Source organism: Malus sylvestris, chromosome 6, assembly GCF_916048215.2.
Source record: "Malus sylvestris chromosome 6, drMalSylv7.2, whole genome shotgun sequence".
Taxonomy (NCBI): domain Eukaryota; kingdom Viridiplantae; phylum Streptophyta; class Magnoliopsida; order Rosales; family Rosaceae; genus Malus; species Malus sylvestris.
Genome location: NC_062265.1, coordinates 3068487 through 3096328, shown reverse-complemented (window position 1 = coordinate 3096328; position 27842 = coordinate 3068487). Strand labels below are relative to the sequence as shown.

General features: G+C 40.0%; 3 protein-coding genes, 1 non-coding gene and 1 pseudogene across 7 annotated transcripts; 1 reads left to right on the top strand and 4 right to left on the bottom strand.

Annotated features, from left to right (window-relative positions):
• Positions 1-282: 282 nt before the first annotated feature.
• LOC126625263 (disease resistance protein RPM1-like) lies at positions 283-4650 on the bottom strand. Of its 4 annotated transcripts, none has more exons than XM_050294354.1 (4): positions 4544-4650; positions 4149-4261; positions 3147-3699; positions 283-2901 (listed from the first exon to the last, which is right to left on the bottom strand). In XM_050294354.1, the coding sequence occupies exons 3-4, from the start codon at positions 3589-3591 to the stop codon at positions 506-508; spliced, it is 2841 nt and encodes a 946-aa protein (XP_050150311.1). In that variant the 5' UTR covers positions 3592-3699; positions 4149-4261; positions 4544-4650; the 3' UTR covers positions 283-505. The 4 variants fall into 4 exon arrangements, with proteins under 4 accessions (XP_050150311.1, XP_050150310.1, XP_050150309.1 ...); XM_050294353.1 differs by lacking the exon at positions 4544-4650 and adding an exon at positions 4375-4412; XM_050294352.1 differs by having other exon boundaries at positions 3147-4261.
• A 4478-nt stretch (positions 4651-9128) lies between these two features.
• On the bottom strand, positions 9129-9199 carry TRNAG-GCC (transfer RNA glycine (anticodon GCC)). Its single transcript has one exon. It is a non-coding gene; the product is annotated as a tRNA-Gly (tRNA).
• Positions 9200-12734: 3535 nt separating this feature from the next.
• Positions 12735-14857, top strand: LOC126625270 (folate synthesis bifunctional protein, mitochondrial-like; annotated as a pseudogene).
• A 53-nt stretch (positions 14858-14910) lies between these two features.
• On the bottom strand, positions 14911-18117 carry LOC126625264 (disease resistance protein RPM1-like). The gene has a single exon (XM_050294355.1). The coding sequence runs from the start codon at positions 17995-17997 to the stop codon at positions 15172-15174; it is 2826 nt and encodes a 941-aa protein (XP_050150312.1). The 5' UTR covers positions 17998-18117; the 3' UTR covers positions 14911-15171.
• Positions 18118-22988: 4871 nt separating this feature from the next.
• LOC126626799 (DEAD-box ATP-dependent RNA helicase 5-like) lies at positions 22989-27841 on the bottom strand. The gene is made up of 3 exons (XM_050296193.1): positions 27166-27841; positions 23241-23333; positions 22989-23081 (listed from the first exon to the last, which is right to left on the bottom strand). Exons 1-3 carry the CDS (start codon positions 27568-27570, stop codon positions 22989-22991), a joined length of 591 nt encoding a protein of 196 aa, XP_050152150.1. The 5' UTR covers positions 27571-27841.
• Position 27842: the final 1 nt, after the last annotated feature.

Here is a 27842-nt window from a genome sequence, read left to right as displayed (position 1 = left end):
AGGGGTGACACATAATTTTAGAACTCTTCAGCTACTTGATCATTTCGTTTCACTTACACCTTTCCTTCTACTTGATCATCCTCAAGCTCTCATTCATTTCATCTACTTTTTCAGAAATCTTAGGTCATCACAGAAGGTAAACTGCAGTGCAGTTGTATTTTCTTCCTCGTTTTCGCTGCGGGTTTGCCGATCGGAAATGGCTCCTCAACATTACAGAAATTCACTGGAACTGGATGCCATATTGGGTAGTTTAGAGTGATCGAGCACAATCATTTTCCTATGCACAAAGAGTTTCCATTCATTTCTGTATATGTACAAATGTTGGTGCCCAAATACTGCACCTTATTCTTCAGTAAGTTACATATATGAGTTGCAAATATTTGCAACAGTAATTCATCTGTACATTGAGTGACTTGCTTGCACATTACGTACAATGACTATTTACAATTTTACACACGACATATATATCCACATATATACAAATACAAAGTATCATCGATCGGATTTAAACCTTCCATAGAGGACGAAGCTGATCATGTCTTCTCCGGACAGGAGCATTTTCTATCTCCCCGAAGCTCTCTATTGAATACACATCCCAGCCCCCATCTCTCCAATAGGCTGAATAAACATCTGGGATATGTTGAACTTCCTCATAATCTTCGCCTTCTCCATCTGGTCGCAGTTTCAAGATTAATTCATTCGGCATTTCAAAGAATTCAAGTAACTTCAGTTTGGTAAGGTGCTTCACTCCCGAGGGTACCCTCTTCATCGACTTGCATCGTTGGATAGTTAGCTTCTCAAGGCATGGCATTGCTCCCTCCTCCACCTTCACGCATTGGAGCTTGTCAAATTTGTCGAGACCCAAGACCTTGAGCTTTTTGAATCCCCTTCCATTGAAGGATAACATGTCGCTATCACAAGCATGGAGCAATTCAAGATGAATAAGGTTGGGCAGGTCTTGAAGATGTACGAGTGGATCATCTTCCAACTGACTCCATTTCAAAAACAGTCTGGCCAAACTGTTAAGTGAAGGTATCCAGTTCGGCATTTCTTCCAATCGTCCTATCAAGTATAGGCGTTCGAGGAACTGAGGAGGGGAAGAAATGTGATGGAGATCAATAACCTCACTCTCTCCCGTTGATGTTACAGAAAGCGCACGCAGCTTGGTTAAACTTTCAATTGACAAGCACAAAGCCAATCCATCTTGTTTTCTCAATTTCATAATTCCAAGCCTCCTCAATTGCTTAAGCTTACCTAACTCCCTCATTGTCATCCCACAACTCTGATCATTTGCCTCTATAAAGCAGAGCTTTTGCAGGGACTGCAATTCTCCTATGTTTGAAAGCGCCGAGAAGCCAAACTTGGAATAGAAGTGTGCATAAGATTCATTCTTAAGACGATAAACCAGGAGATGGCGAAGTTTTTGGAGCTTCAGTATCTCAAGAGGCAATTCAGTGACATTGGTCTTTTTGAGATCCAACGTCTCCAGGTTACTAAGATTCCCTATGCTTCTTGGAATGAATTTAACCTGGGTTTTCCTCAAGCTTAGATACTTTAAATAAAACAGGTCCAGGATTTCCCTTGGAAATTTCTTTAAAGGTGCAGCTTCCAAATCTAAAACCCCAAGCAGCCTAAACCCAGTGGCAAAATACTTTCTCATGGATGACCTAGCAACCGCCCCAAACATAAACAAGGAACGAAGTTGAGGAACTGACCTTTTTTCTTGTACAGTTTCCAATGCATTATGTATTGACAGACGACGAACTCTATCAGGCCATATTGTGTTCTGGTCTTTGACTATGGCTGCAAAGTTTTGATCCCTTGACTTTGAAATAATAATCTCCCGCAAAAGGCCATGAAGCCGATAAGTTTTGACCCTCCCATCACTAGTGGTGTCTCCCACCAGGATCAAATTTCTGTTCAAGAGCTCCTTGAGGTAGTCCTCAGCTACTTCCTCCAAAGTTCTTCCTTCTATAGCTTCGACAAATCCTTCTGCTATCCATAAGCGAATCAGTCTCATACGCCGAATCAGATGACCCTCGGGAAAGAGGCTCAAGTATAGGAAGCAAGCCTTGAGATAATAGGGCAAATCATTAAAACTCAGAGAAAGTACTTTCTTTAAATCTTCAAGTTTGTTATTGCCATGAAGTTCAGCTCCAAGACTGCGGCAAATGAAATCCCATTCATCTATCCTGCGCTTGTCTTTTGTAGCCAGTACCCCGCTTATTGCCACAATTGCAAGGGGCAAGCCCTCACACCTTTTCACGATACCTTGACATCTTTCCACCAAATAAGGAGGACATGGCTTCCCCAGAAATGCCTTCTTAATGAACAGCTTCCAGGACTCGTCAGCAGGCAAGGGCTTCAAGTGATAGACCTTGCTTTTGGATTCCGAGCAAGTGGTGAATACAGCATTACGCGTAGTGAGCATGATTCTGCTGCCAAACTTCCCTTTGGGCAGAGCATATTTGACAGTTTCCCATTTGTCAGCGTGCCATACATCATCAAGAACAATCAGGTACCTCCTTTTCTGCAGAAAGTTCTTAATTATTGCTTTCAATTCATTGCTATTCTTGTCGTGCACACCTTCTGGAACTGGCCTCCTGATTGCATCAAAGAGTTTGTGAATAATGTCTTTAAGGAGATCCTCTACCCGAAAAGATTGAGAAACCGTGATCCAAGCACGGGGCTTGAAATGTTTCTTCACTTCATCATCATCGTAGACTTTCTTCACCAAGGTGGTCTTCCCCATACCTCCCATGCCAGTGACTGAAACTACTTCAAGTCCAGAGCCACCCTCGACCAGCATCCTGACAAGTTTCTTTTTACGCTTGTGTATGCCCACAACATCTGTGTTTTCTAAAAGAAGAGCATCCTCTCGTCGGTCATGCCATGTGTCACCTGTTGCAAATTAAAGAATGAAGTTAGGAAATAACATTGTACTGTCTGAACATAGCATTTGAGAATATCAAAGTATAAAACTATAGCAAGGGTTCCATATGTTTCATCGCCCTTCGGTTCAACAGGTCTTACTAGAAATGCTATGAGGTTATGAGGTGAGCGGATAATTTTAAACTGAACATACGATAATTTACGGTTGGACTCATCATTTAAGAAAAAAAATTTACTGGTGTGGTGTTTATTACCTGGATTGTTAAATATTGAACCTTTCACAGCATTAAGCTTTGGAAGAAGTCTTTTGTAAACTGCAAAAATATCTCGAATTCGGGTGTTGATGCTCTGTAACTCCCAAGCAACCCGGTAATGAGCTTTCAAGTCCTTGACACAGCCACAGAGCCTATAGTATGGACAGTACATTTGGACGCTTTGACTGTTATAAGCTTGGAGAATCGCAAATTCATCTAGAAGATCTTCTGCGTCATAAGCAACATTTCGCACTTGCTTAACCCATACTTTGAGCTCCTCGTCACTTTCTTCCATTGCATCGGCATCCCTCAGTAAGGCTCTCATGCGCTCCAATTCCCCTTTGAGGTACACAAGTTCTGCTCGAACCCCTCTGAGCAGTTGAACCCCATTTTCGAAAAACGGTTTGATCTTGTCGAGCACAAAGTTGACCGCACTCTCTGCCATTCTCTCACTAACTTGTTATCCACTCAGCATGGTTTTTTCATTGCTTTGCAGTCCTTCTTTAGGTAGTTTGATCGTCGTGTTAAATAGGCAAGAAGCCCTCCGCGTTTCCTACTTGGACAAGCAACAACTAAATTTAAAGAAAGAAACTTCGACTGACTTTACTGCAAATGCTTCGCCACAAGTTCTGATGGATCAAGATGTCTATAAAATAAAACTGACGCAGACGTTTTGAGCGACTTGGTCCCCAAGAAATTTTGGCCGCAAGCATTTTGTGTAATTAATATATTAAATATGAAAGAATACAGATTGTATCATACCCAGACAGATAGGGCAAAACAAATAAAAAGAAATATCAGAACCATCAGCGCATGTCCAGGGAAGGTTGGTGCCAAATTTTCAAGACAGAAATACGAATGAGCAAGATCAGGTCCGTGTGAATTAGAAGAGAGATTTCTATCAGTCTCATAAGTTTAACTGACTAGTAAAAGTCTACTAATCGTCGATAATTACTTCAAAATTCCACACCAAAGTGGAAATGCAAAACTTTTGTGGTGTACTGTGTGCAATAACAACTGCTGTTTCGTGAATACAGCAGATCAGCTGCAGATGCGTCTCCTTTTTCTCTTTTGATATTTCTCTAGGACCGTCAAGTGTACCAGCCTCGGAATTCCTGATCAGTAATGAAAAGACCAAAATAATTTAGCAAATTAGCTTAAGGTCTGATCTGCTAGCAAAGTCTTGCTAAACACCGTAGATGTCTGTTTCTCTGATTTGTATACTTACATGGTGCCGTTAAAATATTCGAAAGAACAAGTTGAAAGACTTTGATGGATGAACACAACAATAAATTTAAAAAAAAAAAAAAAAATATATATATATATATATATATATATATATATATATATACATATAGCGTGTATATATAAATAATGTATATAGTATATACACATACATTTAGCAGTCAATTCCAGGATACGCGTATATTCTTGTACATCAAATCTGGTAGGGTTTTCTGGCGTGTATTATATGATATTCTTTTTGGCCATATTCTTTTTTGTGGAAGCCGTGACCCCAACTAAGGGTTTTCTGGCTTTATATTTAAGAGATGAGAGATATCTGGTTAGGGCTAGGTTGCTTTGTCCAACTAAGGGTTCTAGAATTTGACTTTCTGACCTCAACTGGAAAAAGAAACAAATTACCATTCAAAGCATGTATGACTTGTGTGGACAAGATGATCTTGCAATTGCTTGCTTATCGAAATTGGATGCAAGTTCTCATCAATTTCAACTTTAAAACGCTATAGTGTGTAGTTCAACTTGTAACTCAAGTGATTAAGACACGTGCAAAGTCACATGTAAGAACCGAAACATATAATAATAATAACTATGCAGATAAAGATCTTAGGTTTATGCTCGGGCTTTTAAGTAAAAGAAATAATTATGCAAATGAAGAATCTTAACTCTTGGTCTCCTAAATCTATTAGTTTCATTGGGGAAAAACATAAAGTTCACTTTTTTCAGTCAAAAGAAAGCAACAACTTTACATGGTACCGGTTAGGGCTGGGCATGGGCTGAACCGGGTCCAATTTTGTAGGAACCAGACCGAACTAGAGTTTAAAAAAAAAGGCCGATTTGGGCCGGGTACAACATATTTTAAAATAGGAATCAGACTGAACCTGGCTAGTTTGAAATTGACCGTTTTGGTCCTGGTACACGGGTCCCCCTTTTTTTTTTGGGCACATACTTCCTTGCCGGTCTCGTCCCCTCCGACCTACACTCACACCGCCAAGATGGGATATGTTTCTCTCAAGATCGGCGAGCAAGTCGGTCTAATCCTTAGAAGAACATCTCCCTTATCTTCAAGTAGGTCGATCTAATCCTCCGTGATATGAATTCGTTGCAAAAAAAGCTTGCCCAAAATGAAATTCTAATGCAAATTGTTTGCAGGTGTGACAACCACTGCGGGGAAGAACTAAAGAAATTATGCAAATTGTTTGATGTATTCTTCCTCCTTTTTCTTCTCGTTGTTTTTGGTGGTTGGTGGGTTGAGAGTTTTAGAGGGTTCAACTGCCATGGCTTCCTCTCTCGCTTCCAAACCATTCCTCGGAGCTCCAATTACTGATGACCTTTCTGGGTTGTGCTCCTCCTCCGATCTTCAGACCCTTTCATCCTTCTCCGTTCAATTTGTGATCCGCCTGAGAAACCCCATGAAACTCCGTCAGCTGGCTCGGGGTGGTGAAGGAGACGACGAGGCGAGACGGCAAGAAATCCCATCATATCATTTCTTGGTAGGGTGTGGGTATGGGTGTGGTGTGTTTGTGCTCCGAGAATGAGAGTTGTAGAGATGAGGGGGAGAAGAAACAAGGAGAGGAATGAGGGAGGAATGGCATCAAGGCACCGAGATAAGAAAGAGCGAGACAAGGAGGCAAGAAGTGTCATGGGGAAGAACAAAAGGAAGTGGCCATGTGGCTTGGGAGACAGAAGTCACAGACTCACAATACCCAACACAGGGGTATTTTTGCAAATTGAAAGATATTTTTAAATTGGGATGCTACACAAACGGGCTGGTCTGGGTACTTACGGTTCCTATACTTTTGGAACTGACCCGAACCGAAAATTTCAAAGGCCAGCCCTGCCTTGCCTCATTTCTCTTTTTTAAAATCAAGAACCGGCCCGTACCCGCCCCAAACCTTGATTACCAATCCCAACCTGTGATTCCTATACCCGTTTGCCCACCCCTAGTATCGGTATTGAAGGATGATTTTGTGAAAACATGTTCATTTGAATAACATCTATAGCTTGCATGCACTCAAAAACAAAACATTACCCATGAAATTCAAAGCCTAGTAGATTTGTGAACCAATACTCAACTCAAATCAAAGTCCTTATGAGAAATTATACCTTTGTAGATTCCTCTTTGCATAAGCAAAGGCTAATCACCCAAAGAGAGGGCCTTCATTCCTTGCATCTTAGATCTATGGATTTAGATGGATGAAATGGTTCTCCAAGTTCCCAAAATTGAGAACCTCTAAGTCTTTTCACCAAGGTTAGATTGGAGAAGAAATGAGTGACCTTGGAGTAGTAGGATTGCTAGCTACACCCTTCAAGCGGGGTGTCATGTCTTGTATCCACATAAAGTAGTTTCTTGTTCGAAACTTCCAAGTCAGTAAAATCGAACTTGTTACGATTCGACAATACGTTAAATGGCGGAAACAAGAATGTGATTGGTGTTTTAGAAAATAAAATTTCCATAAAGATCCAAGTTAGAACATTTAGGTTATAAGACATAGTTTGGTTTAAACGGATTTAAGCATGGAGAACGTTGGGTCTCAATCTGAGTGTTGCGCGTTAAGAAACTTCAGGTTTCTATGACACTTTTCTGAAACTTAAGGTTTAGAAGTACGAACTTTAGGTTCATAAAACTTGCGAACAAACACAATATATACAAGACAAAAAAATATATATAAAGCAAAAGAAAACAAAGATATTAATAGTGGGTAGCTTTGGGACCTTTTGTGTGAAAGTTTAGGGAAACTTCCCTAAAAATGGTATGGAGCTTCAGGTCAAAAAAATTATTATTTTAATTGGTTGGCTACGGGCCAACGAGAAAAATTTGGATTAGCAGAACCGTAGGCCGAAATATAGGCTAAGAAAGAAAAAGGTGAAAAACAAAGTGGGGCAATTTTTCATGGGCTAAAGTAAATAGGCCCAAAAGAAAACATTTTTTTTTTCACACGAATTGGATTGTTGGTCTAATTGGAAAAAAAAAAAAAGGAGGCTAAAAGCCCAAAAAAAAATGGAGAATGAGCCCAAGCTTAGAATGGGTTGCTAGGCAGGTTGCTGATGCAGCAGGTCTAAAAAATCAAAATGGGCCGCGAGGTCCTAAGCCCAAAACTGGGGTTGTTTGTTAGGTGTGGGCCAAGAGCAGTACAGGCCCAAGGCATTTAGGGCGTGAGATCTGAGCCCATCTGTGATGGGTGAGGGGTTTCTTCTAGAAACATTGGAGGCCAACGACATCATAAGGGACGGCGGCGAGCATGGATCACAAAGGTTGAGGTCGAGGCCGTCACCGTGGAATCTCGAAAAGTGAGACGGTAGAAGACGGCTGGGAAGACTCCAAGAATCGCAATGGGTGTCTAAAGAAATCCGGTGAAGTGTTTCAACCAGAAAAATTGATCTCAATCGTCGGGATCGACGATGGTGGACAAATTCTGGCATCACCATTGTCCTGCAATCACCGAGATTTGGTGATGAGTGCGGCTGCGAGCGCAGTCCTCGATTCCGTCGAGATGTAGAGGGCTAGGGGAAGGAGACGCCGTAAAGGATGTCGTTCCGTACGCTAGGACCATGAGCTGCTTGGCTCAACTGCACTTGGCGGCTTGGTGCAGCTGTGGACTTTAAGCCATGGTTTAGATAGAGGTCCAGCACGAGCTTGGTGCTCAAGCACTGGGCCCTCATAGATCAGGCCCAAATTGGAAACATATATATCCATGTTTTCATGCCCTAGTCAAGTTCTAGGGTTTCAACTTCCCTTTTTTTGTTTCTTTTTCTTTTCTTTATTCACACATATTTAATTCACATAATAGCAATATTATGATTATAATGCATATACAATTTATGTATAATCTAAAATTCGTTATTCATAAAGTTGAGTTATGCATTATGGTGAAGATTCATGCAATCAAGGCTAACAAAATAACGAAATAAACACCACTGTTTTAGAAGAACCTGAATTGCGTGATGAATATTGTGAACGGGTTTGTAGGTGTTCTTTCTTTAGGTTTTGGATTCCCATCTTCAAAACTTATATCACGTTCAACACAAGAAAAATAAATGGAATCAATAAAAGTATATGAATTCAATAAAATCAAAATTTAATCAATTAAGAATAATTTAAACGTAATACTCCCCTAATTGAAGACGAATAAATTCTCTTTAGCACAGCGTGAAAAGTATGCTGATAACATGTTGTGGCCTATATTTAACTGAAGGGTGCGGCATGGAGAGAAAAAAGTGGAGAATAAACTTGAGGAATTGTGTGTTAATTATCCAGTCCTTGTGCCTTTATTTATAGTACTAAGGAGGAGATAAACTTGCTCTTGAAGTAATACAAAGTCTATTAGGAAAGATCTTCAAGATCCCAAATGATTCCTAATCTATCTCTACTTAGGATTTACACAATCACAACATGTATTAGAACATATGCCACAACATTTATATATATATATGAAGCATTTGAGCGAAGGGACCCTAATTTATTTTATAAAAATAGGGATTAGTTGTTAGACTCACACCACATCAAACTCTTAACGATCCGAACCCTATATATTATATACCATGAATGCAAATAAAAAACATATGAAATTATGAAGTTTAGACAAATTGAAAACCAGAAATTAACAAGGTTTGGTAAATTATAGGATTAAAATTGATACAATTGAAATTACAGGCACTAAAGGGAAACTTGAAGTAAATTATAGGAATCAAAAGTGCAATTGGCAAAAACTAAAATGATAAGAAAGAAAAGTTAAAATAATTTGCATCAGCCGGGAATCGAACCCGGGTCTGTACCGTGGCAGGGTACTATTCTACCACTAGACCACTGATGCTTTGCTGGTGGGAGTGTCTCTTTTATATTAATATACTAAATGATGACACACCGATCCCACATCGATTGCAAAGGAGTTTGTCCCTTCGTGGGCTGCCTTTCTTCCGTCCCTCCGAGGGAATCCACCGCCCCTTCGGGGACATCACTACTTTTTTCTAGTCTCTATATCTTCTACTCCAAAATATACGGCTCCAAATTATCCAATGTTTTGTTTTGTTTTTCTTCGTTGAATTGGTAATCCTTTAAATTCACTTGCACTTGTACTACACTGCTGTTTGCCTCTACTAATTAGGTCAGGCAAGAAGCTTAGCTGCATTGTTGTCAATAGTAATTCTTGGATTAGACAATACAACAAAGCACAATATATATACTCCCTATGGGTCAATAACATGATTAGTCCTTGAGACCCTTTGTCCCTACAGCGATTAGGAACCGGAGTAGATATCCATCCCTTCCAAATTCCTCTCCCCTTCTCCTTTCTCTTATTTGAAGGGTTACGATTAAGTCACATTAACATCTTATTTTTGCTGACTTATTTATAGAGAGAGAAAGACAATGAAGAAAGTGAGAGCGGAAAGGAGGAAAGGAGAGAGAATTTGGAGGGGAGATAATCATACTCCTTAAGAACCTAAAAATTGTCTTTTTTTTTAATTGGGTCGGAAAGAGATCATTCATTAATTAAGAAATAAAGTACAAACAACAAAGGGTCAAGGCAAAAGGTAAGCAACAACCCAAAACATCTATGAAAGCCCAACTAAGCTTAAGCCCAACAAAAGAAACAAAGCAACAAAAGGAACCCTAATCTCCAACACCAGAGAGCAACTCGCCGCACCCAAGATCCTTGCACCAAAACCAAAATCACACATGAACCATAAGATTAATATTGAAATGCTGAACCAAATCGAACACTAAGATCCAAACCGTCGACAACAACACCTACAAAGAGACCCAGAGAACCAAACGAAAAAAAAGAAAAAAGGGAGGGTCGAAGGGAGTGTGTAAAACACCTTTGATACGACTCAAATTGTTCCACCCTTCGCCCAAATTTTCTGGCAAGCCGGTAAAGCAAGGGGACACTTCGAGAGCAAGCTTATGGCTAGATGAGAAATGAGATTTGGGAAAGCATGGGGATAAAATTGGGTTTCATGCCCGTTTCTCGACTTCCCGGGGTTTTTCGGTGTTTTCTCGTTTAGCTTGGGCTGGCAGCATCCTCACCTTTCCTCCTAGCCATTTCCCCTTCCTCTTGCGCCTTCGCAAGTGCCAGTGGCGCGATTGCTGCTAGGGTATTCTTTTCTCTGTGCTGGCAGAGAGAAAACGAATAAGGGGTGCACTCCTCCTAAAGAATGTGGAAACCCCCTATCTTCTGTTGCTTAAAGTTAGGACTACATGACCCATAATTTCCTTATCTTACCAGAATAATTTGATTAGGTCCTAATCTGAATCATTTGCCTATATTATAATCAACCAAGTACTTCTCTATGATTGCGTACAAAGAGGCTGCAAATTTTCAGCTCTCACACTGATCCCACAAGCTAATGAAAACTTGGACACCTAATTACCATAAGATGATATCTGTCTGGAATGTTTCTGGGATGGTTAAAAACACTTTCTGGCTACGTACATTTTGCGTAAAAAGTTAGAAGTGCTTATGGAGAAGCACTTGATAGATGTTTTTATATAAGAACAACGTTTGGCTCCCCAAAATTTAGTGGATGATTCATAAGATTTCATTGCTTATTGATTAAAAAAAATATCTATAAAATGATTTATAATATAAACGATTTCGATTACAAAGTTTCGTAAGTCGTAAGAGTCCTTGCAAGTTAGCTTCTTCTAATAATATCCTCTGATTAAAAGCAAAAAAAAATTAAAAACCGAAAGCAAAACCTCTCTCTTTTTAAGTTTTAACCAAGGAAGAAAATATCGGTAGTCCGAAAACATGGAAATATCGATGGAAATATCGGGATAATATCGATATCGATAAAAATTACATGGAAACCACGGAAATTGTAAGAAAAACTTGGAAATTTTTATTGAAACTTTGTAGGATGTTTATTTAGTCAATTATCTATTAGTTTATCACAAAAAATTGAAAGGAAATGCATTGCATGATGGATTTAACATTATCAAGTTGATTATATAGCGAGCTGGCAAACATGATGGATTTAAAGGATGTTTATTTAACTGATTTGAGGTGACCCAACCACACACACACATACACGCCACCACACACACAGACATGTTCTGAATCCAGTGACAGTTACTGGGTTCACCCTTTCAACCTCTGCGAGCTTATCTTTTCTTCTCTCTTCTTCTTTTTTGTTTAAAAAAATTATAATAATTGTTCTTTTACATTGGTAACTGTAAGGTTTTAATTTCGATTCTCGTTAAAAACAAGTTTGAAGGATATTATTACTAGTCCATTGTGATGCTTAGTCCACTTTCCCACTCTCTTAATGTAGATACTACTGTTTTTTTTTTATTATTTAAGAAAATTGATATAACCCATTTCACAATGAGGGGTACCCAAGAAGAAAAGAGAATCTTTCACACCTTTAAATTTAAAATTTACCAGCAAAGGTCTTAAATCCAAATACACTTTCCTCCTAAAAAATTGTTCTCAAAGTAAAAAAGGCATATGGGCATGCGGTTGCATGTGGTGTTGAATTTCTGATTATATTACACACGCACACAACACACGCACGCACACAACGCACGCACAGAGAGACTGAGTCTCTCTCGATCCTTCTTCTCTCTTCTCATTACACACGCACACAACACACGCACACACACAACAACCCACAGAGAGACTCCTCAGTCTTTCTCGATCCTTCTTCTCTCTTCTCTCCTTTCTCCCTTCTCCCACACACAGACACAGAGATCTGTCGATCTCTCTTCTCCCTTCTCCCACACACACGCACAGAGATCTGTCGATCTCTCTTCTCCCTTAGCCTCGTCGGCGTCGTCTCTCTGGAAACTCTCATTTCTCTCTGCACCGAGTCCGAGACCCACATACACACACGCACACCATCGCATCTGCTTCAGGAAGACACCCATCGTCATCATCAACCTCGTCTTTCTCCCTCTCCTTCTCGTCCCTGCAACTCGGCGAACGTAGGAACTCCAGCGAGTTTCTTGAATTTCTCCGGTTAGGTAAGCTTCGATTTACCTCTTTCTGTTCCACATTGAAGCTTATATGTGAAATTTAAGTTCAAAATCGTGTTTTTGCAAGGTTTTTGGGACGAAATCGGCTCGGGTTCGCATAGATCCATCTCCGGCGTTCTTCTCCGAGTGCCCAGTTCCAAATCTATTGCGATAATTTCGAAAATATCACGATATTATTGATAATATCGCGATATTATCACGAAACCCATTTGGATAGTTATAAAAATATCGATCCCCTTAAAAATCGATAATATCGGCGATATATCTTCCTTGGTTTTAACGTAACCCGCACTCGCTCGCTCATCTCTCTCTTCCCTCTCCGCTCCAGTGTCCAGTTCTCCCATCTCCCAACAAGGTAAATTCTCTCTCTCTCTCTCTATATATATATATATATATTATTATTATTATTAGAGTAATGCTAGGTGCAGTAGATTTTGGGAATTGGGATTTCTGGTGTGGATATGATTGGGGAAATTGGTCGACATACTCCAGCAGGTGCCATTGTAGAACTATTCAATGGATTATCCATACCAGTTGGCCCATCACAAAACCGCCATTGGTGACCTCTGGAGCTTTTTCGCAGTAATCACCCGCGAAGCTGTCCAGTTCTGCTCGATTGAACTTCCTACTTTGAGTAAGCTCAATTTCTCTTTCTTTGAAGTTTGGTACTTTTGAAATGTAAAAAAATGGTGATTTGCATATCCTCTAGTTTACCCTTGTAGCTCTTAATTTTGTGGAATGCGAATGTTCTGCTTCTTTTTTTTCTGAAGAAAATGACTCAGTAATACGGCTTGCAGATTCTTTGATGATAAACCACTCCTAAGTGCTAACATGTATACATGGAAGCAGATCGTGCCCACATCGAAGCGGTTGAATGATGTCACAAAGTATTGTCAAGGTGAAACGAAGTTGTATTTGCTCCTTTTTTTATGTCCTAGAGTAATATAAACTTCGGTTTTTCAATGGTGAAGAGATCCATGCATGTACAATCGCGATAAAGGCTTCCTGATGCTTGTTTTCATTTTCAATGCAGCATTGCGTATTACTTTCATGCATTCATTACCAAATTTCTCAGCAGAAGTTCATTCTCCGGATCAGGAGGTAGTGCTTGCTTTGGCAAGCAATGTGGGTGACAGACTCTGCATAATTTCAGTGAAGCCTTGCGGTTAATGAGAAAATCGGGCATACACATCACTAGACATGGTTGCCTGTATGAGACAGCACCAGTCTATGTGACTGATCAACCTAATTTTCTCAACTCTGCTGTTAGAGCTGTTACACAACTTGGGCCTCATGAGTTACTACGAGCACTGAAGAAAATTGAAAAGGACATGGGTCGTACTGACGGCATAAGGTATGGTCCCAGGCCAAACGACCTAGATATATTGTTCCATGGAAAGCGAAGAATTAGTTCTGAGATTCTTAGGGTTCCCCATGAACAAATTTGGGAAAGACCATTTTTAATGGCCCCACTAATGGATTTACTGGGGTCAACTATTGACAGCGATACAGTTTCTTGTTGGCATTCTTTCTCACTGCATTCTGGTGGGCTTTTTGATTCCTGGGAGAAATTGGGCGGTGAACCACTCGTTGGAAAGGAAGGACTGAAGAGGGTTTTACCCATCGGAAATGGCTTTTGGGACTGGTCAACGAAAACCGCGGTAATGGGTATGTTTAATCTGACCCCAGATCGTTTTAGTGATGGAGGAAAGTTTCAGTCTGTAGGCGCAGCAATTTCTCAGGTTCGCTCAATGATTTCAGAAGGGGCAGATATGATTGATATTGGTGCACAATCTACGCGGCCAATGGCTTCTAGGATTTCAGTTCAACAAGGATTGGATAGACTAACTCCTGTCCTAGAAGCGGTTCTTGGGCTGCCTGAAGCAGAGGGAAAGATTGTATCTGTGGACACATTTTATTCAGAAGGTGCAGCAGAAGCAGTCAGTAAAGGTGCTCATATTGTAAATGTTGTATCTGCTGGGCAGTTGGACAATGCAGAACAGTGAGAACCTGCAATATGATAATGCTTGTAAGCAGGTTGCCTCGGAGTTATACTTGAAAGTGAGAGAAGCTGAAATATTAGGCATCCCAGCTTGGAGGATGATAATTGACACTGGACTTGGATTTTCAAAGAACCGTGAACACAATTTGGAAATCTTAATGGGGTTACCAAATATTCAAGCAGAGATTGGGAGGAAAAGTTTGGCTTTGTCTCGTGCGCCCATACTAATTGGACCTTCCAGAAAGAAATTTTTAGGTGAAGTTTGTAATCGCACTGCTGCAACTGAGAGAGATGCCGCTACTGTTGCTTCTGTCACTGCTGCAGTTCTTGGTGGAGCAAATATTGTAAGAGTACATAATGTAAGAGATAATGTAGATGCTGTGAAGCTATGTGATGCAATACTGAGACAAAGGAGATCTATTCCTCCAAGTTAGAAAAAATGGTGACAACTCAACCCATGAAAAGCATAAAAAACAGAGATTGGCGAAAAGCGTTTGATAGCCAGGAAAATACTCACGAAGAGAGAATGGATGAGTTATCATCTGTTTTGAGGTGCAATGTAGGGCGGCAGCCAATGAAGTGCCACCAACTTGAATTCATGAATTATTAAAGTTACAAGCAGTAGTAGAAGCTCAATCATGAATTCATGATAGATTTCTTTACAATTATTGATCATAGGCCAGAGCCACCAACTTGCTATTGCTCTAGTGTTATCTCTCGTCCACAATGTTGGAAGAGGTCGCAAGGTTGAATTCTCCTTCCAGGAATGATAAAGCAAATAAATAAATTATAGGCAGTAACCTAAACTATGCTTTCCATAGGATATTAGGTTCAAGCCTCCTCATGGCAGAAGAAGTTGCTGGATGAATGATCTCTAATGAATTCACATCCCAACCCCCACCTCTCCAATAGGAATAGTAAACTGCTTGAATGTGAGCAACTTTCCCATGATCTTCTCCACCATCAGGAAGTAGTGACTGGATCAATTCATCTGGCATATCGAAAAATTCTAGCAATTTTAAACTTTTTAAATGCTCGATGCCTGATGGGACCTTCTTCAACAAGTTGCAGCGCTGGATTATCAACTTTTCTAGACAGGGCATTGCTCCCTCATCTATGATAATCTCTTCCACTCCTTCTAATTTGTCGATACCTAATAGCTTTAGACTTGGAAACCCTCCTTCCTTAAAATGCAAGCGTTCTCCATCATAAACCTGAAGCAGTTCAAGATGTACCAGATTTGGCAAACCTTGGAGATGTACCAGAGGATCCTCCTTTAGCCGACTCCATTTCAAAAAGAGTCTCACCAAGTTATGAAGAGAAGAAATCCAGTGCGGTAAGTTTTCTAAACGCCCTGTCAAATATAGTCGCTGAAGGAACTGTGGAGGACAAGAAATTTGTGTCAGATCAATTATCATCTCCTTCTCCACAGAAGATACAGACAGCGAGCGAAGGTTGGTCAGCTTTTCAACCGATGAGCACACGGTGACCCCATCTTCTGTCCTCAACTTGAAAATGCCCAACCTCCTGAGTTGATTCATTCTGCCAAGTTCAGCCATTAAAGCACCATTGTCATGATTTGCCTCAATAAAACACAGCTTTTGGAGCGACTGCAAGCCACATATTCCTGCAGGAACCTTAACTCCAAATCTGGAATTAAAGCGTGCATAAGATTCAACTTCATACCGATACACCAGGAGATGGCGAAGGCGCTTGAGATTCAAAATTTCTGGAGGCAACTCAACAACAAGAGAATGTTTAAGATCCAGGGTCTCTAGGTTTTGAAGCTTCCTGATGGAGCTTGGGATTTGTTTCACCTTGGTATCCCTCAAACTAAGATACCTGAGAAGAAGAAGGTTGACAACCTCTCTTGGAAACATGTCTAGAGGTGCACCTTGCAAGTCTAATACCGTAAGCAGCGGAAGACCTTTAGGAAACAATTTTGGTATCGAAAACTCAGTAAGTGAATCTTCTACCCCAAAAATGAGCAGCGAGCGTAGATGAGAAGGGGTCCTCTTTGGCATTACATTCTGCAATGTGTTAAAAATTGACAGGCGTCGAACTTTGTCCGGCCACATAGTACCTTGCTCTTTCTCTATTGCTGCAAAGTTTTGCTCTCTAGACTTCAAGATGATAATCTCCCGTAAAAGATCATGGATCCGGCATGATTTGACCCTCCCGTCAGTTGCTATTTCTGCTGCTTGGATCAAACTTCTGTCCAATAGCTCCTTCAGGTAACTCTCAGCAACTTCTTCTGGTGTCTTTCCTTCCCTTTCAATAACAAATCCTTCAGCCATCCATAATCGAATTAATCTCATATGGTCGATTTGATAGAGGTCGGGAAAGATACTTAGATACAAGAAACAAGACTTGAGATGGTATGGTAAGTCACTGAAACTGAGGTACAACAACTTTTTCATGTTATCAAGTTGGCCATTTTCCTCAATTTGAGCACCAATGCTTCCAGAAACGGCAGCCCATTCCTCTATGTTTCTCTTGTCTTTTGTAGCCAGAACAGCACTGATTGCCACAATTGCAAGGGGCAGTCCCCCGCATTTCCTTAAGATACTTTGACAAATTCCCTCCAAGTTGGGCGGACATGAGTTTTCTGGAAATGTCTTCCTGCAGAAAAGAGTCCAAGACTCTTCTGGAGACAAGGGCTCTAAATGGTAGACCATACCGTGGTTTTCCATGCTAGAGGCAGAGGCTACAGCAGCATTACGGGTAGTGATCATTACACGACTACCATTACCGTTGTGGGGCAGTGCATGATTGATGGCATCCCACACATCGTTGTTCCAAAGGTCATCTAGAACAATCAGGTACCTGGTCTGCTGCAGTAATTTTTTGATTCTCTCTCTTAGCTGGTCGGTGTTCATACTATCAACTTCTTCAGGGACTGGTTTCCTGATAACTTGGAAGATTTTCTGAACTACGTGTCTTAGGAGCCGCTTTATCTTGAATGGTTGAGAAACAGTGATCCAAGCATGTACCTTAAAACGTTTCTGAACTCTTGCATCCTCGTACACTTGCTTTACCAAGGTCGTTTTCCCCAGTCCTCCCATCCCAACCACCGAGATTGCCTGGCGTCCAGATTCACCCGCCATAAGCAACTCAATCAGCTGCCTTTTGGGCTCACCGATTGCCACCAGATCAGCCTCTTCCAGCAAAAGGGCATCGCCTTGACGGAACCAAGGCTTCCGAGCCTTGCTTGAGCCAGGGTCAACATCAAGCTTGTATTTGACATGTCCCTCGGAGAGGCTTCTGATCTTTGATTTGATGGTTTGGATATCACCAGCAATTTGTCGCCGGGCTATTAATTTCTTGATGATGCGAGAAAGCTTACGAAGGGATGCATGGAATCCATGCCTATGAACATGTGAATGGGACAGCCTGAATTTATCAAGCGCATCTTCAATCTCATAAGCCACATCTCTGACTTGTTTGACCCACACTTTGAGCTGAGGGTCGTCATCTTCCTTTGCATCAGCAACTCTTAAGAAGGCCTTAATGCGCTCCAACTCATCGATTATATCCTCGATCTGGGCTCGGACCCCTGAGAATAGCCTCACCTCCTGTTCAATCAAGGAGGTGAGCCTGTCGAGCAAGAAGGTAACTACACTTTCTGCCATTTCTTTTGGCTTTGAACTTTTGTTTTGAAACTGAGAAGATGATGTATGGTTAGTGTTTGCTGGGAAAACAAAGGGTTTTTTTTTTAAATCTTAAAAAATATTGATGCTGTTTTATGTGAATTCCTGCCTCCTTTTTATAGGTTATATGGTGGTACAAGAGAAATGGTCCAATTTTATTGCTACCACAGAAATGGTCAAAGTTTTCTCTCAAACAATTTGCTCATCTCTTTACTTTGCAGCTTCCTTATTTTTTGTTTTTATCTTCCTATGTAAGCTACCAGGAAAAACTGAATGGTGATGGTCCAGTTGTATACTTCTCTACTAGTAGGTGGGAGGCCATTAGGTTCTAACTCCTGTGGATAGCGTTCAATATCAAGTCATCCACCCTGTGAAATATCATTGCAATTAAATAAAAAGTTTTTTTATTTTTGTGTTCTATGTGCCCTCGTGGTTTGGATTTTTCTGTTTGACTTTCCGGGTTCAAATTTTCACTCTTCAATATAATATTAGTTAGTGTAGAATATCGTTTGTACGAAAAAAAAAATATTGAATAAAAGGTCGAGTTAGACAAAGTTTAGTTGCGTGGGTGATGAAACAACACGTTGCCGCATATAACCGGATCTGGAAGCAGTCGTTTGACCAGTACAAGTTTCCTAGCAATTACCCAATCATCCATCTTTATGGAGTATTAATATTCCTTAGGCTTTTTATCGAGTATTAATTGTCCACCGTCCATTATTTTGATTCTTCCATTAAAAAACTTCGTTAAGTGGTTCATGAGCTTTTTAACGGGATGTTGAAAATAATAGATGATGGATAATCTTAGAAACTACTTCTATTAATTTTAAACCGCAGGAACCAAAGTTATGTATCATGCAAATCTTAGAAATCATTTAAACTAAAAAGCCTATTCCTTTTTTTTTTCTTCCTTTGTAAACTACGCGGAAAAACTGAATGGTGTTGTAATCCTCACTGTTAATAAGTGAGAGGCTATTAGGTTCTAACTCATGTGAATAGTAAGTTCGATACCAAGTTGGCCAAATTATCCACCTTGTGAAATATCGTTGCAACAAAGTAAAAGGTTTTTTATTTTTGTTTTTTATATACCTTGTGGTTAGGAGTTTTCTCTTCGACCTTCTGAGTTCAAATTCTCTCCCCTCTATATAATATTGACTCGTGTAAAATATTGCTTGTACGAAAAAATATATTGAATAGTTGAGTGGGTGATGAAACAGCACGTTGCCGCATGTAAGAGGATCTGGAAGGAATTGTTTGAGCAGCACAAGTTTCCTAGCAATTATCCAATCATCCATCTTTGTCAATTATTAATATTCCTCGTACATGAATTAGATCCTCACCCTCCATTTAATTCAATCTTTACAACCGATGCTAACACCAGGAGCGCTCTAGGACTAATCGATTAGTAAGTTAATACACTGTTAACCACTCATTTGGATTCATTCTACAAAATGAACTCATGATTTGACCGTTCAATTATTTAAAGGAAAACTAATGAAAATGATTTGAAAATTTTGAGTTTTAACTATAAGAACAAAATAAAGGGTAAAGTGAATAGTACTATGATTGACTTTTTAGTGTAAAAATATGGTTTTTCGTTGTTTTTTTTTTTTTTGTCAAAATGGTTTTTCGTTATAGTAAACAGTATTTGAAGTTTTTCGTTAAAATTCTCATTATTTAATCATCATTCATACATCATTCTTACAAATATAAACTCAAATTGAAACTCATGTAGCGTCACACATTTCAATAATATTCGACAAAATTGTATTCGTTTATTAATCATATTTCAAATAACAGGAATGTGGATTCACTGAATTGCATGATTATTTATTATTATTTATTTATTCTCAAACAATGATTACACAAGTTGAGGGAGAATTCTAGGGGCGGAATGTTTCAACAAGACGTGTTATTTACAAATAAATCACACCATGTCAAACCAAAGATCGCAAGCTGCCAAATAAAATGAGGGGGAAAAGATCAACAAGGGCAACGATACCTCAAGAAATTACAAGTGTTTACAAAAATTAGTCAATGGAGTATATCGCGCGTTTCACTGAAATTGGACTGTCAAGATTGGTCAAAATAGGCAGACAGCCTCTTTTAGAGATGCAGTTGGAGATGCTCTGATGAACAAACTGTTACAATTTACATGTAGGCATCAGAGCCTTTTTGTTATGTCACGGACTCCATAAGTATCCCCTATTAAGGCCTCCATGCATGGATATTATCCACACGTAACCACTTAAGCCCAATCCCCTGGCGCTATCAAGCCCAACGGACCTCAGGTGAGATTTTATCTCAAAAAGGCATGGTGCAATTAGAAGTGGAGATTATTGTCGTACTTCTCCGATGATGGACTTTCCTCACATCCATCTTGGCTTGTATCGAGCCAGCCTTTTACACCAAAACTTTTTGACACGCCTGACCCTGATATTCACCAAACACCAAGGTAGACACGTGCTGGCCGACACCCGAATGTGAAAAAGCCATATTAGGATGCATAAGAACTAAGAATAAAACTTGTAAATTTAATTATAATGAAAATGCATTTATGAAACGTGTTCAGAATATACAACTAATCTAAGACAGTAAAAAGGAATAATATAAAATTGAATGAACAAAGAGATGGGTCCTACACCAAGAGGACTCGAAGATGCCGATGCAGGAGTGCCTTAAGGTCGAGATTGTACGCCTCAAACCTAAGTCTTGAGGAAGCGCAAAACAAAACATGAGTGAACCAAGTTGATATATAATTAGGAATAAAACAGTTGATCTTTAACGTACTAACCTCCAGGTTTAGATAGCATAATAAGTAATAGGTTTTTTCCGAAAACCCTAGCATGCAATAAAACCTTTCATAAAACATATAACGTATGTAGGTTGCTTAGTAGTAGTAGCACAAGGCATATATATATAACTTCATTCGCCCGAAGGCACTTTTGGCCGAAGCCAATATATAAGTATCATCCACCCGTAGGCACCAACCAAACACCCAGCCGTAGCCAATATGAATATCTTCCGGCCTAAGCCACCAACCTACGCCTAGTTGAAGCCAATATAAATATTTTCCAGCCGAAGCCATATATAAGTATCATTCGTCGATAGGCAGTATCATTCAAGTAACCACTAAATAAGCACATAAAAACATTAACATAATATTTCTAATATATATATCTATCTATCTATCTCAATCAGAGCTCAGTAGCTAAAACGTCTTATCGTAAAACCACGTTCACAATATATATATAGTCATCAATCATATATACCACAAGGAACGTAAAGTCAATAAAGAATGCTAATTCATAAAGTGTAAATCCAATTTACTCATAAACGTTTCATAAAACGTAACCAATAAATCATGTTTTTCATGTATGCATTTCTAATAGTAAAATATGCATTTTATAAGGGATTCGCTCACAGATACTTTGTCATTGAAGAACCGTGCAATTAGAGAGGATGAAAATGCCATAAACAATTGCACCTAAGCACATAAAGGTACCAATTAATAAAACTTTATCATAACGATTGAATTTCGGGAAATGGACGTCATAAACGGATTCAAGACGTTGAAAAACATAAAGGGGAACCTTGGGTACCCCCACGTGCCGCCACAGGGTGGCGGCCCCGACGACCACGCATCGTCGCACGCGCCGTCACGCACCATTTTGGGTCATCGTCACTGCCATCACAGTACCTTCGGTGGAGGCACGTGTGCTCCGCGCACTGGCCAAGGGTTTGGGATCTGACTGGGTTAGGCTTGGTTCCTAGGCTAGGGCCATTGGGTTTTAGGTTTGGGCTTGTAACTAGGTTGGGTTATAAAGGTCACAATTATGCATTTGGGCTAAGAGTTTGGGTCGGGGTCCATGGCCTAAAGATTTGGGCCGATTAGGGTTGCAGGGTTATTAGGCCGGTTTCGACGGAGAAGAAAGTCGGAGCTTCCCCAGCTTTGGTCAACCTCGAACCTCAACTACAATCTACAATCTACCCACCAAATTGAAGACAAACAAGTGTAGATTAGGATTATACGTTTGGTTTCCCCAGTAGTGGCCAGAGTTGGCCGGAAAAGTCGCCTGAAAGTCACGGCATTCTTGTCGAAATCTGGAAAATCCTTTCCTAACGGTTCTTAGTCCAAAAACTACTCAAAGACATCACAAACTCACTCCTAAAACGATCTATGGGGTTCTAGAAGCTTACCATGGTCGAGGGTTCGCCGGAGGAGAAAGTCTTTGTTCCACGAGGTTATAGGTTTGAATGCTGGTACCGTTGAGGATCCTCATTCCTCCGCTGAGATGGCGACTTGGTGCATCCATGTAAGTATGTATGGGTGTGTATGTGTGTTGTTTTCAGAGAAGGGAGGGAGAGTGCACTGAGAATAGAGAGAGAGGTCCGAGAGTGGTTAACGGGGAGGAAAGGGAAGAGAGAATGAGAGAGGTGAGGGATTTGGGCCGGGGGACAAAATCAAGGGTGGGCCCCTTTGGGCACACCATTTAAAACCAAAAGGAAACTTGTTTCAAAATATCTAGCCAAAAGTGAAAATTTACGAAAATACCCTTCCGTTCTGAAATTCGTAAAAATAATCTGGACGAGTTGTCACACTTTTAGAGTGGTAAAAATACAAGTGGAATAAATCTTGTTTCCTAAGCAACTGGTTCATATGGATACCCACAAGTAAAACAATCATAACGTAAAACGCTATAAGTTTTAAGGTATTACGAAGATCGAAAGCAAATACTCGTAGAGCATCCGTGAAATACAACTGATGAGGAAACCAAAATCAAAAGGGTATTACGTATGAGCAGTAAAAGCTTGTTCCGAATTAGCAAATGAGTGCACATTCCTTAACCGGTAGTCGTCAGGCCGTTCTGTTATATCATTCTATGTTGCTGCAGCCATGACTAGTTCCCATAGCCAACTTTATGTGTTTACTGCTCTAAGTAGCTCAAATGGTTTCATAATCGCAATGCGAACTAATCTTCATCATCAGAGTTGAAGGTTATTTTTTGAGACTTTAGAGCATATGCAGGAATCTCTTTAAAGTGAGCTCCGTAAAGTTTGGACTCCTGTATTTCAATACCACAACGAAAGATCATCAGAAAAAAGATCATCAAAATGCTACACTCATGCAAGCGGATTAAAAGAATGAAGAACACGAATATGGATTATTCAGCAACCAGCAGGAAAAGCTAAATACGGGAGATGAAAGAGAAACAAATGCGTGCCTTTTTCTTAACATAAGTGCCAAATTTCAACAAGGCTTCAGGAACAATTTGGCTGGCTTCTCTGAGAACATTGACCATCTCCCCCGCAAGTCCCTGGAATAGTACTCGTAACATATAGTAGTTCGGCTTAGGGGTGGGTTCGGTTTAAATCGGTTCGGTTTTTTGCCAAAACCGAAACCAAACCAAAATTTCGGTTCGGTTCGGTTCGGTTCATTTTTTTTTCGGTTCGGTTTCAGTTCGGTTTCGGTTTTTTGTTTTTTTTTTCTTTCAAAAAATGAAAAACATTGAAATTTTAAATTTTAACATATCCAACACAATCATAACATACGCATTCTATGTGACAGCCCGTCCCGAAAAATTATGATTTTTATAATTGTATTACGTGGAATTTCTAAAAGGCCCTTTGAGGCATATGTCTTGATTTGTGTTAATCGCTTGTCATGACACGTAAGACTTGATTTCTTGGCATATTCTTGTAGTACTCGTCGCTACGGACCCGTGGGCGTAAGCAGTTCGTGATTTGGAGCTATAGCGAAAAAGTTATTAAAGTTTGAAATTTGATCAATTTATTAATTTCAGAAAATATGGATTCTTCCTTTATAAAATCTAGTGTGCTATTTGGATGGCCTAGATTTAAAGAAGAAGAAATGGATGGTGCGGATGGAAAGGAAAGAAGGAAAAAGAAGAGGAAGAAGAAGAGGTTGGGCAAGCTGCCCAACCAAAGGGAGAGATATAGTAGCTCCGGGAGAGAAAGGAGGGAGCTGGCCGAATTGGGAGGAGAGAGAGAGAGAGAGATTGACCAATCGGAACAGGGAAGGGAGGAAAGGAGAGAGGGTGAGAAGCGGAGGAACGGAGGAGAAACGGGTTGAGGGAACCTGCAACCCGTGTTCAACTCGGTCGGCACCCGTGTGCAATTTCAACGATTTTCACCCATTTTTCCGTCGAATTGTTGCAAGAAATTACTTGGGAACTTCTCCACGACCTTCCCTCTATCCATTTCATCTCAAATTTGGAGAGATTTGGTCTTGAAAATGGAGGAACTCGCGAGGAAGGGTGCGGCGGTCTTAGTTTCGAATCACCCAATCCCGAAGCAATGTCTTTCAATTGCCACCACCCATGGCATCCTCTTGAGGCCTAGAACAAAGCCCAAGCAATGGTTGGGATGGCGAAGTTGATTTGAGGATGGATTGAGCACACCCAAAACCTAGGGTTTCCGACGGGTTTTGTTGAAATTGGAGGCCTTGCCGACCGAATTGGCCTTGGCCACAGGTATGAAAGTTTCTCTACTCATTGATATCTTCATTTCTGTAAATTTTGGTAATTTTTTGAAATAGTTGAATTTTCCGGCGAGCCGGGGCGGCCGACCGCCACCCACGGCGGCGCGTGCGGCGGCGCATGGCCAGTGGACCATCAATGTTATTTTTAGGCTATGTTTGATATCCTGAATTCAGTTTTGATAGTGGTTTGTCGTTGGTTGATCATTTGGACTTAAATTCGATACGATTCATGGTTAGGCCAAAAGGTGAATCGAAGATCCAACCGTCGGATCTTCACCAAACTTTGATATGTAGTAGTACATAATATTTGAAGAAAGTGTTAACTTACGGATCGGGAATTCGATGGACGGATCTTCCTGAATTGGATTTGTAAGTTCATAAAATAAAAGGTTAACCGCCACTTAGTCTTGGAAATTGGCGGATATCCAACCGTCAGATCGTAACGAAATTTTAGTATATTGTTCTAGAAGCTTAATGTGTATGTTGGGGAGTGACAGATCGGAAATCTGAGTTGTGGATCTTTCAGATTGAGTTATGTGGGGTTATGACCCTACCGTCGAACTTAGTTGACGGTTGACCTTTAATCAAAGGTTCTCGCATTATTCTTGAATGCCCTTGTGGCTATGTGTTATGTGAATTTCATATTCTATGGATATGAGTTCTGAGACGTGGTTTGATAACTGTTTTAGGAGCCGAGCGTTCGGGACGCCTTGGTTTTGATGTTATGGAGTCGTAGCGCGGACCCCAGGTGAGTGGGCATTTGTTTTCTATATATATCTATATACTATTGATTTTCTCAGAAATCGAGTTAAATGAAATGCGTTATGAAATGAGTTTTGAAATGCCATACATAGAAATTATATGAATTATATGATTTGGTATATGATGCATATATGTGAAATGGTGCTGTGGACGCACATGTGAGTTTTTATATTATTCAGACGATTTATTTATGTGAATGGCATTGAAAGCTCATAACCTGCACCCTAGGTGATAGTGCTTATATTATTCACCACACCGCACGCTCGCCTTGGATCCAAGTAGGTGGATGTCGTACAGACCACTAGAGGTGGTTCCGACATGCCAGTCGTACAGACCATTAGAGGGGTTCCGACTGGTGGGTGACCTTAGATTATGCGCGCAGATGATTGATGAGAGAAGCACTAGAGCGTATTATTTCACCATCTTAGTCGTACAGACTACTATACGTAGTTCCGACTTATGTGCAGTGTAGTGCCGTACAGGTCACATTTGATGACTCCGGCCGGGCCGTACAAGTCACAGTTGGTGACTTCGGCTGGATGGGATATTGAGCTATAGAATCAGCCGTACAAGACCACTATAGGGTCTCCGATTGATTTGTTATTTCACCTGATTTATATTGATGCATTCATATTATATTTTGGCATATGGCATGGCATATTCTTTCTGAAAAGCTTTGAAGGATTGTGATTTGAGCTTTTGATGATATATATATGTTTATATACGATTATTTATTATTTTCTGGGAAAGTATACAGGTTTTTCAGAGAGGGGTTATAAATGTTGAATAAATGAGATGTTTTGAAAAGCTTTATTTTTGCCCACTCACGTTTTCTGTTTTGCGCCCTTCCAGGTTCTATTAGCAAAGTTCTTTATCGACGAGGATTCGTGGCATGTCCCTATTAAGGTGGCTACTTTTGTGGGTACGGTTTCTACCTATATTGTTGTACTTGAATATGCTCTGACATCACGTGTGATTTGGGTTCATACCCACGCACAGTGCACTCTGTTATTAGGCACCTTTAGGTTTAAAATTATTCGCATTTTTCCTTATCACCACTTTATGGCTTTGTCACCTTCCAGGTGGCGGCCAGCACAGCTCGATTCGGGGTCCTAGTGGACATTCCGGATCGGGATGTGTCATTCTAACTAGAATCAAGGACAATAAAAATAAACATTTAAAGTTGAACTAAAATCATCAATCAAATCTTCCAAAGTCCAAACTAACAACCTCACAACACAAAAATCGTACAAATGACTTAGAAAAGTTAAATTGTATGATGTTGTTCAAAGATCAGGGTTGTTTGCTTGTAACTTCATGTTGACAACTTGATTAGTAAAAGTAATGCGTGGGTGGATTAATTTAGTGTGTGTTGGATTCTTTTCCATCACAAATTATCCAAGTAATCTACCCGAAATAAATGTTTATGGATTCTGTTATATGTTATATGAGAGTAGATTTGGAAAAGAAATCTGGGGCAGAAGCAGACAGTGCTATGGAGATAGATGTAGGTACTTCAGGAGGAGGTTTGGTTCCGGAACCTTATATGAGGGAGAAATAATAGGTTAGGGTTTAGAGTTTTTATAGGCATTTTTTTTAATATTTTGAGCTTAAAGTTTGGCAACACATTGGGTTTAGCACATTTTAACTTACAAATTGGGTTTAGAAAATAATACCCAAAACAAATAATTAAATAAAAAAATTAATTTAATTAATTCGGTTCGGTTCGGTTTGGTTCGGTTTCTAGATCACTAAAACCGAACCGAACCAAAAGAATGCGGTTCGGTTCGGTTTTTTCGGTTTCGGTTCGGTTTGATTTTCGGTTTTTTTCGGTTTTCGGTTTTTTGAACCCACCCCTAGTTTCGGCTTAGAATTCTTAGTGTTACCTTGGTCCGATGTGTGAAAAAAGTATGAGCAACACCCTTCTTTCCAGCCCGTTCAGTCCACCCAATTCGGTGGACATAATCCTCAGTAGTAAGAGGAAAACTATAGTTAATCACTACTTCAACATCTGGAATATCCAATCCACGAGCATCCACATCAGTAGCTATCTGGAAATATGTTTCAGATAAAATGGAATACATTTTAACACAGTTCCCAGATATAGGTGTTTCAGATAGAAGTAAGCATATGTTAACCACAAGTTCCCCAACAAAAAGTTTGTACAGATTTAATAACTCATATACCCCTAAAGGGCCTATACACAAACATTTAAACCCGGTGGAAGAGACTATAATATAGTTGGGAGGATTGTAAAAACCTACCCCGACTTCCACGATATACATGAACATTGTTTTGGACTTGTCCAAGATTCTTGTGGGTCCGTTTTGTCATCATCATTATCTTTTAATTTTCAAGTTTGATCCAGTAAAAACTTATTCTCTCACTTTTCCTTATTCCTGATTTTTGTAACTGAATTAAAATAATTTTGGATTAGTGTATTAAAAGCGTGAGGCGTGAGTTTAATATATACATTAAGTGTACACATATTATATTAAAAAAAAGAAGATTATTAACCAATAATCACTCTGAACACACACATATATAGACATATAATATATAT

Excerpts from the sequence above, each read along its gene's own strand:
- LOC126625263 (XM_050294352.1), bottom strand. The coding sequence starts at position 3,591 with ATGGCAGAGAGTGCGGTCAACTTTGTGCTCGACAAGATCAAACCGTTT. Across the intron at positions 2,902-3,146 it reads TTCAATATTTAACAATCCAG|GTGACACATGGCATGACCGA; the intron begins GTAATAAACACC and ends AATTTGCAACAG.
- LOC126626799 (XM_050296193.1), bottom strand. The coding sequence starts at position 27,570 with ATGTTCATGTATATCGTGGAAGTCGGGGTAGGTTTTTACAATCCTCCC. Across the intron at positions 23,334-27,165 it reads TTTTCACACATCGGACCAAG|GGACTTGCGGGGGAGATGGT; the intron begins GTAACACTAAGA and ends GTACTATTCCAG. Across the intron at positions 23,082-23,240 it reads GCACTTATGTTAAGAAAAAG|GAGTCCAAACTTTACGGAGC; the intron begins GCACGCATTTGT and ends ATTGAAATACAG.
- LOC126625264 (XM_050294355.1), bottom strand. The coding sequence starts at position 17,997 with ATGGCAGAAAGTGTAGTTACCTTCTTGCTCGACAGGCTCACCTCCTTG.